This window comes from Vigna umbellata, chromosome 1 (assembly GCF_029865625.1).
Source record: "Vigna umbellata cultivar VRB3 chromosome 1, Vumbellata_1.0, whole genome shotgun sequence".
NCBI classification, from domain to species: domain Eukaryota; kingdom Viridiplantae; phylum Streptophyta; class Magnoliopsida; order Fabales; family Fabaceae; genus Vigna; species Vigna umbellata.
The window spans coordinates 107,517,067-107,529,762 of NC_142165.1; the positions used below are offsets into that span (position 1 = coordinate 107,517,067).

Genomic DNA, 12,696 nt, shown 5'->3' on the forward strand with positions numbered 1-12,696 from the left:
CCTTCTTTCTTCTGAGTTTTTTTTTTCTGTTTTTTTTTTTACATTATTAAGATGACAATTAATAAGTCAATATCAAGTATAATTAATTAGAGTAACATTCTTTTTTGACTTGATAAATTTCCCTATCTTGTTTTTCCAAACTTTTATTTTGAAGATTTTTAGATTTGAAAAGATTAATAAGATGAGAAATGTAATATCTCTCCAGAAGTTTAACTTATATTTATTTTTGCAGTTTGGATGTTTTACTGGGATATCAAAGTCTTTAAATCTATTTTTGTATTTATTTATGACTTTGCTCTTGCTTAGAGATCGGATTAATTTCATTGACGAGATTAATTTGTTTTAGTACTGATAATAATTAGAAGTTATGGAGAATTTGTTTTGATGCTCCAAATTTTCTTGTTGTTATTTATAATTTATCTGTAGAAGTAGATATTATATCTTGACTTATTAGTATTAGAAGTGCATTTAAAACTTGAACAGAGTGAATTAAAGAGCTTTAAGACTTATTTGAAATCACTAAATTTTAAGAATGAAGTGACTTCGAACTATTCTTTTGGGTTGTAATTAGTGTTGAAGTTAAAATTTAAATATCTTATCTATTTTCATGTTTACATAATGTAAGAGCATGAAAATAATAAGGCTATTGGGCCTTATGTTGAGACAGTCAGCCCATAAGCTAAGGACCCATGACCTTAGGAAGGGATTTTCTAAAAATCAGAATTCCTTAATTTTGCCAGCATTCTTTCTCTCTCTAAAACTCTTGCCTTAAAATTCTCTCTGTCTTCTCTCTAGATTTTCTCTTCACTGAACCGATCAAATTTTTATTTGAACGTGTTTCCGCGCTCGCTGCACCAAGGGCTTCAGTTTGAACCGAATGTTTTTCCATTCCGACCGATAAGTGTTTTTTTCCCTTTTCTTCAATCGTTCTTGAACCTAAGCCATGCAACTTGTTGGTTGCCTGTTACTGGTAGTTTTTCCTTTAGTTTCTCTGTCCCTTCCAACTCTAAGAAATGTGCTCTGCACCAATTTTTGGTGGCTTATAGGTGCTATCAAACTCGCCTCTGTGAGGAGGTACTGCTAGAGCGTTCCTAAGAGTGGTACAGTTAAGCTTTCCAGGTAAGGGGAGCTAGTTATTTTTGTATGAGTTTATTTTATAAAAATATATGCATATGAATGTTGAACTGGTGTGCTCTGTGAAACTGTTTTATGACTTTTATTGTATTGAGTGTTATAACTGAAATTGTGAAATTGTGCATGTTGTGATGTGATGAATTTAATCTGTTTTGAATGAGTTTGTTGGCTGAAATTGATCTTGTTGGAAGGTCTAGAGTAAGGGTTCTGTAATAGCATGTATATGAGTATTAAATAGATGTACATGTACTGTTTGAGGTTGCTATCAGAGGAAGTGAAAATATTAAAATTAGGCATTTCAGATTTAGAGCATAAGAGAACATGGTAGATAATTTAAATAAATTAATTGTTAATTGTTGATTGTTGAGAGCCTTTCTTTGTTGGTAGGATAAGGAACCTTAAAAACCTGAGTTGGCACATCCCTAATCATAGAGCAGCCCTGGCCTGGTCCAGTCAGTTATGACTAGTCATATGTGCTGGCGTCGAAGGTGAGTTTGATGCGTTCAGACATCTGGGTCCTCTCCGGTGACCAATTAGGGGTAAAGAAAGATCTCTACTAGGATGAAAATAAAATAAAACAAGTTGATTGTAGATGCATAAAGTTATCATGTGTTAATTCTTCTAGTCAATTATAATTTTAGGAAATCAATCACGGTGTGTTTGGAATTTAAAGTAAGGATCCATATATATATATACATATATAAATATATATTTAATATAATATATATATATATATATATTAGTTTAATATAATATAAAAAAATATATTTATAACGTTACGTATCATAAATAAATATATATATATATATATATATATATATATATGTATAATAATATAATGTAAATATATATTTATAAGATAAAATACGTACTATATATATATATATATATATATATATATTAGTTTAATGGTGCATTGATATTTTCAAACAATAACTCCAATATTCATTTTGCACTTTATGATTTACAGGGTGGACAGTTAGTTATGATTAATTTAGAATCCAGAGTAGCCTTGATTGCAGCAAAACAGGTGCCTGAAAAGAGAGTTTGATATGCTTCTAATATAATATAAATATGTATATTTACCAGACACTGTGATGAAAGTATGATCCAAGTTGTAAATCAAGTTCCATCAAGTAGAGGGATTAGTCCATGTCGTGAGGAGTAGCAGGATGTCTTAGTCTTGGGGGCTTCCAGTATGCCTCAAGGCCCGGAACAGGCTAACCTCGTGAGTGTGGCAGGGTGGGGAACCCAAGTTTCATAAGTCACCACGAGTGCAGGACCCGCCATAGCTCGACTATCATTCCAAAATCCGGACGAGTCAAGTCTAGAAGATAAGATGCTAGGATGTATGCCTTAAACTGCTTTGATTTAAGTTAACTCTGGTATGTTATGTGCTTGATATGATGCATGCTTTTAAATAATTAGCTCATCCTTGCTTGTTTGTGTGCTTGTTGTATGTGTTTTCTTCAAAATGACGCCCAAGACTGAGCTCCTACTTTCATTCTAAAACACTAAGGATCTCACCAAGAGATCCTACACAGATGGAACTTGATTTACAACTTGGATCATACTTTCATCACTTTATAATCATATACTTTTTGCCACAATCAACATATACACAATCTCAACAATATACAATACTCACCACTCACAAATTATAAAAATAACATCTCCACAATTGAATCTAAGTTAATCAATACCAATAACCAAACAGCTCCAACTAACCCATAACAGCTCATAAAATATATCAATTTATACATACCTACAAGTAATATAATTATTGATTAACACTCACGTTTCAATATAAGAAAAAATATCCTTACTTTATTTTATATATATATATATATATATATATATATATATATATATATATATATATATATATATATATATATATATATATATATGATACGTACAATATCTTGTAAATATACATATTTATATTATATTAGAAGCATATCAAACTCTCTTTTCAAGCACCTGTTTTGCTGCAACCAAGGCTACTCTGGATTCTAAATTAATCATAACTAACTGCCCACACTGTAAATCATAAAGTGCAAAATGGATATTGGAGTTATTGTTTGGAAATATCAATGCACCATTAAACTAATATATATATATATATATATATATATATGGATCCTTACTTTAAATTCCAAACACACAGTGACTTGATTTCTTAAAATTATAATTGACTAGAAATTAACACATGATAACTTTATGCATCTACAATCAACTTGTTTTATTTTATTTTCATCCTAGTAGAGATCTTTCTTTACCCCAATTGGTCACCGGAGAGGACCTAGATGTCTGAACGCATCAAACTCACCTTCGACGCCAGCACATATGACTAGTCACAACTGACTGGAATAGGTCAGGGCTGCTCTATGATCAGGGATGTGCCAACTCAGGTTTTTAAGGTTCCTCTATCCTACCAACAAAGAAAGGCTCTCAACAATTAACAATTAATTTATTTAAATTATCTACCATGTTCTCTTATGCTCTAAATCTGATATGCCTAATTTTAATATTTTCACTTCCTCTCACAACAACCTCAGTACCTGTACATCTATTTAATACCCATATACATGTTATTACAGAACCCTTACTCTAGACCTTCCAATAAGATCAATTTCAGCCAACAAACTCATTCAAAACAGATTAAATTCATCACATCACAACATGCACAATTTCAAAGTTTCAGTTATAACACCCAATACAATAAAAGTCATAAAACAGTTTCACAAAGCACCAGTTCAACATTCATATGCATATAGTTTTATAAAATAAATTTATACAAAAATAATTAGCTCCCCTTACCTGGAAAGCTTAACAGTACCACTCCTAGGAACGCTCTATCAGTACCTCCTCACAGAGGCGAGTTTGACAGCACCTATAAGCCACCAAAAATTGGTGCAGAGCACATTTCTTAGAGTTGGAAGGGACATAGAAACTAAAGGAAAAACTACCAGTAATAGACAACCAGCAAGTTGCATGGCTTAGGTTCAAGAACGGTTGAAGAAAAGGAAAAAAAGCACTTACCGGTCAGAATGGAAAAACGTTCGGTTCAAACTGAAGCCCTTGGTGCAGCGAGCACATAAACACCTTCAAATCCAAATTTGATCGGTTCAGTGAAGAGAAAATCTAGAGAGAAGACAGAGAGAATTTTAGGGCAAGGGTTTTAGAGAGAGAAAGAAAGCTGGCAAAATGAAGGAATTATGATCTTTAGAAAACTCTTTCCTAAAGTTATGGGTAGTTAGCTTATGGGCTGATTGCCTCAACATAAGGCCCAATAGCCTTATTATTTTCAGACTCTTATAAGGGTGTTGCTCCCTCCACCACCACAGCCTTCTCCCTCCACCTCCTCTTTACTATTTTGCCCCTCAGTAAAATTTTATTTTTAGAATTATTATTTTTTAATTTTACTCATTTATAACATATTTCACTGATAACCTACCTAGTTCCTTGTATGAGTAAAATATTTTTCTGCAAAGCTCAGTGATCGTGAAAAGAATTATCAAGCAATCTTCCTCTTGCTTTCGGTGCAGTACGTGGTGCAGTGCGTTTGTGGTGTAATGTGCTTGTCGTGGTTCCTCTCCAGGTACATAGTCATAATCTTTCCAATAATCCTAAACCCTAAACCCTAAACCCTTCCAATAATCCTTCCAATAATCTTTCCAATAATCCTTTAACCCTAAAACGTAAAATGAAAACGAAGCCTAAACGGATGACATCCTTCAACGGATGTCAACATCCGTTTAAGGCAAAACGGATGTCGACATCCGTTTCGCCTTAAACGGATGTTGACATCCGTTTCGCCTTAAACGGATGTTGACATCCGTTGAAGGATGTCATCCGTTTAAGCTTTGTTTTAATTTTATGTTTCTGTTATTATTTTATTAGATATTTTAATATTTTGATTTATTATTTTTGAATATCTTTTTAATGTATTTTAATAATATATATTTATATTAGTTTATATTTAAATATTAAAATATTAAAATAATAAAATAATAAAAATAAAAAATTTTAATTTTAAGGATATAATTGGAATTAAAGATAATTGGGGAGGTGGAGGGAGAAGACTGTGGAGGTGGAGGGAGCAACACCCCTCTTATAATTATTATACCTTACCTTTTATTTTTATTTAAAATTGAAATTTTGAAAGTCGGTATTTTAGTAAACTAATATAATTTCATTATTTAATGTCTGAGGATAAAATTGACGGTTTATATACTGGCCCATTACCATACTTTTGATGTAAATATTTATTTTTTAAATTTTAAAAGTATTATATATTTGGAATTTAAAGAATATTATGAAATTTATTAATATTCTTAAATAATTCAATAATAAATCATTGATAATAAAAACCTTACATTATTAAAGAAAGGAAAATTAAAGAAAGAAAATTTGAAATAAATGTTTTCCTCTAACTAAAATTATATTTATCAATAAAAGTTAAAATATTAATTAATTATTAACACAAAAGTTAAAAAAAGTAATTAAATATCAATACTTAATGAAAAAAAAATGTTAAACTATAATAGAAATAAAATTTGAAATATATATTTTTCTATAATTAAAATTATTTTTATCAATAAAACTTAAATGAATTAATTAATTAACTCAAAAAATAAAAGAATAATATCATATCAATAATTAATAATTAAAAATACATAATTAAAAACAATATTTTAAACGAATATAATTATTACAATATTTTAATTATTTATTTTATTATAGTAATTAATTAAAACAATTATTTGTGGTAAATTCCTTGTCATAATTATACTTATTAAAAAGTTTTAAAAAAATGTGAAAGAGATAATTATGATCTTTTCACATTTGTAGTTCAACTTAACTTTTTCATTATATATAACTTGCCATAGAATTCTACTCTAACACATTCTCAAATATAACATTTCATTATTTGAATTATTTAACTCGTATTCCTCCTTTATTAAAATCATGAGTGCTTCAAAATGCTCAGCACTTGTTTTGTTTCTCATCATTTTAATGTGTTCAGTGCTCGATTCGCATTCAACGTCTCGTTTGGAAAACCATATAAAACTTAGAAGAAATTTGGCAGACAACAGGGTTTCTTCTATGTTTGCTAATGTTCATTATGATGTTCTCCCTTCTTCCATGACACACACCAACAAAATTTCTCATACTGATTGGGAAGTTCCTAGTGGTCCTAATCCTATTCAAAATATTTTTCCTCCTGTTGATCATAGCCACCATCATTGATATTATTTATACATGATTATGTGGATTTAAATGAAAAATAAAAATTACTATTATTAAAATATGTTTTTTTTTCAATAAAAGTTGTATGTTTTGCTATCTTATATGTCACCTCCATGCTTCTCACACCAACACCAAGTATATTCTCCTAACATCAATTTCAAATTAAGAAACACGGTACATGAGTTTATAATCTAATGTAAGAAGCTGTTTAAATAAAATAACAGTGTGTTATATATAATTGAAAATTATGCTTATAACATTAAATATTCACGATGTTTATCTCCTTTTATACGTAAAAAAGATTTAACGTATGAAAACACGACGTAGTTAGATTTTCTTTTAATCCTGTAGTTTATGTATTAGAATTAATTGAGTATTAGCAATTTATATCAATTTATTAAAAGAAAAGAGATTGTTTTGAAAAAAAAATTAACATATTTAAGAACCATGATTGAATGGAGAAAATAGATTGTTTATTACTTCTCCTTAAATTATCAGTTATTTGGATAAACTCGTCAAAGACTTATAAAAAAAAATTATTAATACAAAATACAATCTAAATTTACACAATATGTATAATTACAAATATTTTACAAAAATTAATTCGAAACAACAAATCTCCATTCTTATCAAAACATTTATTTTATATTTTAACTGTTTGGTGTGTCTATTCAGCTCACACCTCAATACCATATGCAATAATAATTTATTAAAAATAATTTTTTATTTTTTTCTTAAAAAATATATATTTTAATTAATAAGTCACAATAATTAATATATATATATATATATATATATATATATATAAATATAGGTTTTTGCATGAAACTAGGCAAATTTGTCTGAAATATTACGAAAATAGACAAATTTTGGGTCAAAGAGAAGTCGTGAGGGGTCCAAACGATTTTTAATGAAAAAGTCGTGCAGGGGCACAACTTCACACTGTTCATTTGACCAGTGTTGAAGTCGTGCACCCAAAAATGACTTTAGAGCATGGTAATCGATTGCCACAAACACTGTAATAGATTACCACGTCTTTTTTTCGTTAAAAATAATAAAAGTATTGAAGTTGTACCGGGGGATGACGACTTTAATATGAGAAGTCGTGCACCCCACACACTTTTACCTTTTTTTAATTTTTAATTTCTTTATTAATTAAAATAATTTATAATTAATAAATAATATTTTTAAATATATTTAAAATAATATAAATTATATCTAATTAACATTTTAAAATTATATTTCATTATAATTTAATTTTATGAATTTTAATTATCATATTATACTTTATTTTGAATTATAATTAATTAATAAAAAAAATATTATAAACTATTTAAAATAATAAAAAATTTTAAAAGTTGAAATCGTTTGGGTGGTTGACGACTTCTTTACTTAAAGTCGTGCATCCCCTTCACACTTTTATTTCTTTAGTTTTTTATTATTTAAAAAGATTTATAAGTTTTATATAATATATTTAATTGTATATAAAACATTTTAAATAAATATATTTTATGGTTTTAATTATTTTTGTAATTAAATTAATTTTTTATAAAAACAAATTCACTTAATAGTTTAGGGACTTAAAACATATTTAACCCTAATTAATTTAATTAAATTTATTATATTAAAAAAAGTTTACTTATATCTCATTATAATAAATTAACTTATAATAAATTTTTACTTAAATTTAATTTAGAATGAGTTTTTGTTATAACAAATTTACTTATATTTCATTATAATAAATTTAATTACATAATTTTTTTTTAATTTTTAATTACATAATTACAACAATTATAGTTATAAATTATTTAATTAAAATCATTTTATAAAAAAATTAATTTAATTACAAAAATAATTAAAATTATAAAATTTATTTATTTAATAATATTAAAAAAATTTAATTATTAATTAGATATAATTTTAATTATATTAAATATATTTAAAAATATTATTTACAAATTATAAATGATTTTAATTAATAAAAAATTAAAAAATATAAAAGATAAGAATGGGAGAGGGTGCATGGCTTCAATAAGAGAAGTCGTTAACCCTCCACACAACTTTAATTTTTTTTTTAATTTTTTATAAAAAATGACTTTGTAATTGATTACAAATCTTGGTAATCGATTACCATGCTTTAAAGTCATTTTTGGGAGATGTACGACTTTAACACTGAACAAATGAACACAACTTTTTTATTTGAATTCGTTTGAGCTCCCACGACTTCCCTATTTTCATGAATTAAATTTGCGTATTCTTATAATATACGATGTATTTTTACCTTTGATAACAAAACCTATAAATATATGTTTATTAAAGGATAATCACTAAACAAACCTACCCATTATATAATTCTTTCACCGTACAGAAACTTTTTATTTATCAATCACGTCAAAATCGGTGACTATTTGAGTATGAAGCATTTACGGGGTCAGGTATGATCCGAAACGAAGAACCATAGATTCAGGATTCGGTTATGGCCATGGATTTGTACAAGAATCCCACGAAGCTCGAATACTACGATGACATGTGGAGCCTCCAGTGCACTGCCACATTATTATCTCACTTCAAGGTTAATTTCTATTACTTCTTGATTTTAGTTAGTTATTCAACTGATAATTTTTGCGAAATGACAAATATGGGAAAGGGCGAAGGACTATACAGAGAAGGAAATCTTAACTCGCTTCGTTATTGATGTAAAATGAAAAGGGCGATGATGGTAGACATGTTTTGATCTTGGACCGTACGATATTCCATCCGCAAGGAGGTGGTCAACCCGCGGATACTGGCTTTGTACTCATTCATGGCTTAGAAAACAAATTTCTGGTATCTGATGTTCGATCCAAAGATGGAATTGTAAGTTTCAAGAATGAAAGGTCTTTTTTGTTGTCGAACATGTCTCTGGAGTGGTCATCAATTATTTTGTAGACATCCTCGTTTTTTTTTTTTTATTATGATGATGTAGGTTTTTCACTATGGGCTCTTTGAGAATTTGGGAGGGGAATTTGAGCCTACACACGAGAAAGGGAATGAGGTTTCACTGTTTGTTGACGAGCAGAGGCGAAAACTGAACTCCAGGTTAACTTTTTTTTTTTCAGGGGATGAAAATCTTCAAACATTTATCTTTGTGTTCTTCTTTCCTTTCCTTTTAGATTGAGTTAAGATATCCCACATATCTGATTTGTTTTACATAAATTATTTTTCTGAAGCGTACTTTTTATTTTTCTTGTGCAGCTAGGGAAATGATTTACCATCTGTACAAATTTTTTAATTACTACTTTTTTTTAGAGTGTACTCTAGCTTGGATTTTATTTCTGCCAGGCAGTTTTTCTATTTCGAATCTATGATTACTGCACTGCTTATAAGAAAATTTATAATTCTGTTTCTGTAAATCTCATTTTTCCTTGCTTATTTCCTGTGTAGATTGCATTCAGCGGGACATTTGCTTGATATTTGTCTGCAAAGAATAGGATTGGGTCATTTAGAGCCTGGCAAAGCCTACCATTTTTCTGATGGGTATATCATTTTACTGCTTTTTATGCTTTTGGTGTGTACTGAATTCATGGCTTGGATATGAGTGCATAATCTGAATTAGGTTTGAGACTTGAAAGTTATCTGTCTAATACTCAAGCTAAGAGGCATTGTTCGAGTTATCAAATCATTGCTGATCTAGGATAATATTAATGATGATTAAGTGGGTTTATTAGAAGTCTACAAATACAATAAATCCTTAAATTGGTCATAAAGATTAGCGTGGTGCCACCTTAGTCTTCTAGTGGCTTTTTAGCCAGTCCTTTATAATATAGAATTTAGTTATGTTTAGATCTTTGAGGGACTCGTATGGTGAAAAAAATCTTCGCAAGACTAATAGAATAACAAAATAATAGGTAGGGGTTTTCTCAAAAGAAAGATCTTACAATTGCTAAACTCCTGCTGTTGTAATCCCATAAGTATTCGGTTTAAATGTGTTCCTAAGTTACGAAGTTTGCTCCGTACTGGCTATTGCATCATTTCCAGGCCTTGGGTTGAATATAAGGGTACAGTTCCACAAAAGGAATTGCAGAGTAAGCAAAAGGATCTAGAGCTGGAGGCCAATGCATTAATTTCCTCGGGAGAAAGAGTAAGTTGTTATGTTCGTAAATTGCTTTTTATGTAACATCAGGCTCTGAAAATCTTCACCTTACGATATAGATTTCTGTTGATGTATTACCATACGATGAAGCTGCTAAGATTTGCGGAGGGAGTCTTCCTGATTATATTTCTAAGGTCAGTCTATAAAAGATATATTCTTGCTGCAAATGGTGTTTCTATCCACATTGTAGCAGCCCTCATAAGTCCTAACTATGAAAATCTAAGAAACTCTTGATCCAGCCATTGTGAATGTGATGAAATCAGTTCAAGTCTTAATATCGGTACCAGTGAAGGAACACGGCTGTTTTCCCTTCGCTGCCTTCTTGTATTTGATTGTTTTTGTCGGTCAGTACGACTGACTTCTTGCCCTATATTAAAACCAATCTGGAGAGGGTCATATACTAGACTTCGATCATGTTGGTTGACTGTTTTGAAAAACTGTTTATGAATTCTCAAATTTACAGTCACGTGAGGATATTTTAACGTGTTTGTCTATTGAGAACATTTTTGTTCTCTAAAAATTTGTCTTTGTAGTACTTAAAGAAAGCAGAAAAAGAGAATGAGAAAACATTCCAACTATTTCTATTTTTTTTTCTTGAAACACCTGTTCTGAAAATAATTGTCAAAACTCTACAGATTTTAGATGAGAAATTGATTTACGAGTAGTGTGAAATTGTTTTAATCTATTAAAATGGTTTTTTGAAGTAACTGTGTTCTATGTTTTCCGTTTTTTGTTGACGTCTAAATCAATGTATTATTATTCACACTGCCTTATTATTTGTATAGAGTATGAAATCGGTGGTTGTATCTGGTAAGCAGTTTTATAATGTCAGATATTTTCAACGCCCAAGCTACAGGGTCCTTGCTTATGTGGCACTTTCTTAGAATGGAACTGTAGCAATTCTTTGAAATTAGCTGACGGGTAGCATTCACTGTCTCACATATGTGTACATCACACGCTTATGCATATCTTAATGTATACAAAACTATGTTAAGTTCATCTCTAGCATGAATCTGGTTTTGTTCTTATTTTCTGCGCCACTACATTATGTTTCAATATTGATGCATCCACTCTCACAGGAAAGCACACCTCGCATTGTGAGGATAGGAGATAATCCTGGCTGCCCATGTGGTGGTACTCATGTTGCTGACATTTCAGACATCGTACAAATTAAGGTATGGAATCCATTATTTGAACTAGCTGCTAGTTTGGTTTGATATGATATTTTTTGTGTAAGTTTGCTCTTTGTAATCAGCAGGCTTCACTCTTTGTAAGTAGCACCAATGAATTTCTTTCATTGAAACTATTGAAAATGAAAATTTTGTTGTTCAAAGACCTAATACTTAGTTTATAAAATGATAGACTTTTTTTAGTTTTATTTGGTTGCTTGGTAACAATTTTGTGCTATATGCTTCTATAATCTGTGTATATGATCAGGTCTCGCAAATTCGCTCGAAGAAGGGGCAAACAAAAGTCTCTTACAAAGTGGAATCCTAGTTATATGCGGTTGAGTCTGCTGCTGTGAAACTGCTATTTTAGCTCCGTACTTTTCTGACTACTCTCTGATAAGCATCGCCGAAAACTAGCTGATTGTAGTTTCTATTTAGGTCCTCAATAAATAAACTTCTTTTGTAAACATTTACAAAAGAAAACAAGATTGTAAAAGAAACAAAGATTTTATTCAAGTTAAAATCATCTCATGTATTATGTAACTGAGAAAAAATGTCATTGTATCTTAGTTTACTCCTACTCACATGACACACCATTATCCGCTTCGACATGCCATATTCTCTTCAATCCAAAACCTGGTTCTAATTTCCAAAATTCAAAGTAATCAATCACCCTTGGATTTGCTTGAAACTCACGCGTATTGATATGTTGACTACTAGACAATATCTTTGAAATGCAGGTAGGTATGTGGTTTTGTCGCCTCCTCTCTAAAGAGTTTATGCACGTCACGATCACAATGATTTTGATCTTTCTCTGTCCCAGCTGTTCTCATGCGAATGAGAAAATTGAATAGTTTAAAGTTTAAAAAAAAATGGGTGGTAGTGATGAGTTTGGCACCTTGTCAAAAGTCGAAACTCTTTTTCTTTGTTTAGGCTGCCAAAAATAGGGGTGCAAGAATGGTCCGTGTAAATCTGCATGGAAGGGTATAATGCGCAGCTCCTTTC

General features: G+C 29.9%; 1 protein-coding gene across 1 annotated transcript; it reads left to right on the forward strand.

The window, feature by feature from the left end:
* The first annotated feature begins 8,750 nt into the window (after positions 1 to 8,750).
* On the forward strand, positions 8,751 to 12,271 carry LOC148207074 (uncharacterized). The gene is made up of 8 exons (XM_088105460.1): positions 8,751 to 8,962; positions 9,100 to 9,246; positions 9,356 to 9,468; positions 9,814 to 9,906; positions 10,408 to 10,510; positions 10,582 to 10,656; positions 11,602 to 11,697; positions 11,960 to 12,271. The coding sequence occupies exons 1-8, from the start codon at positions 8,867 to 8,869 to the stop codon at positions 12,017 to 12,019; spliced, it is 783 nt and encodes a 260-aa protein (XP_087961586.1). The 5' UTR covers positions 8,751 to 8,866; the 3' UTR covers positions 12,020 to 12,271.
* Positions 12,272 to 12,696: the final 425 nt, after the last annotated feature.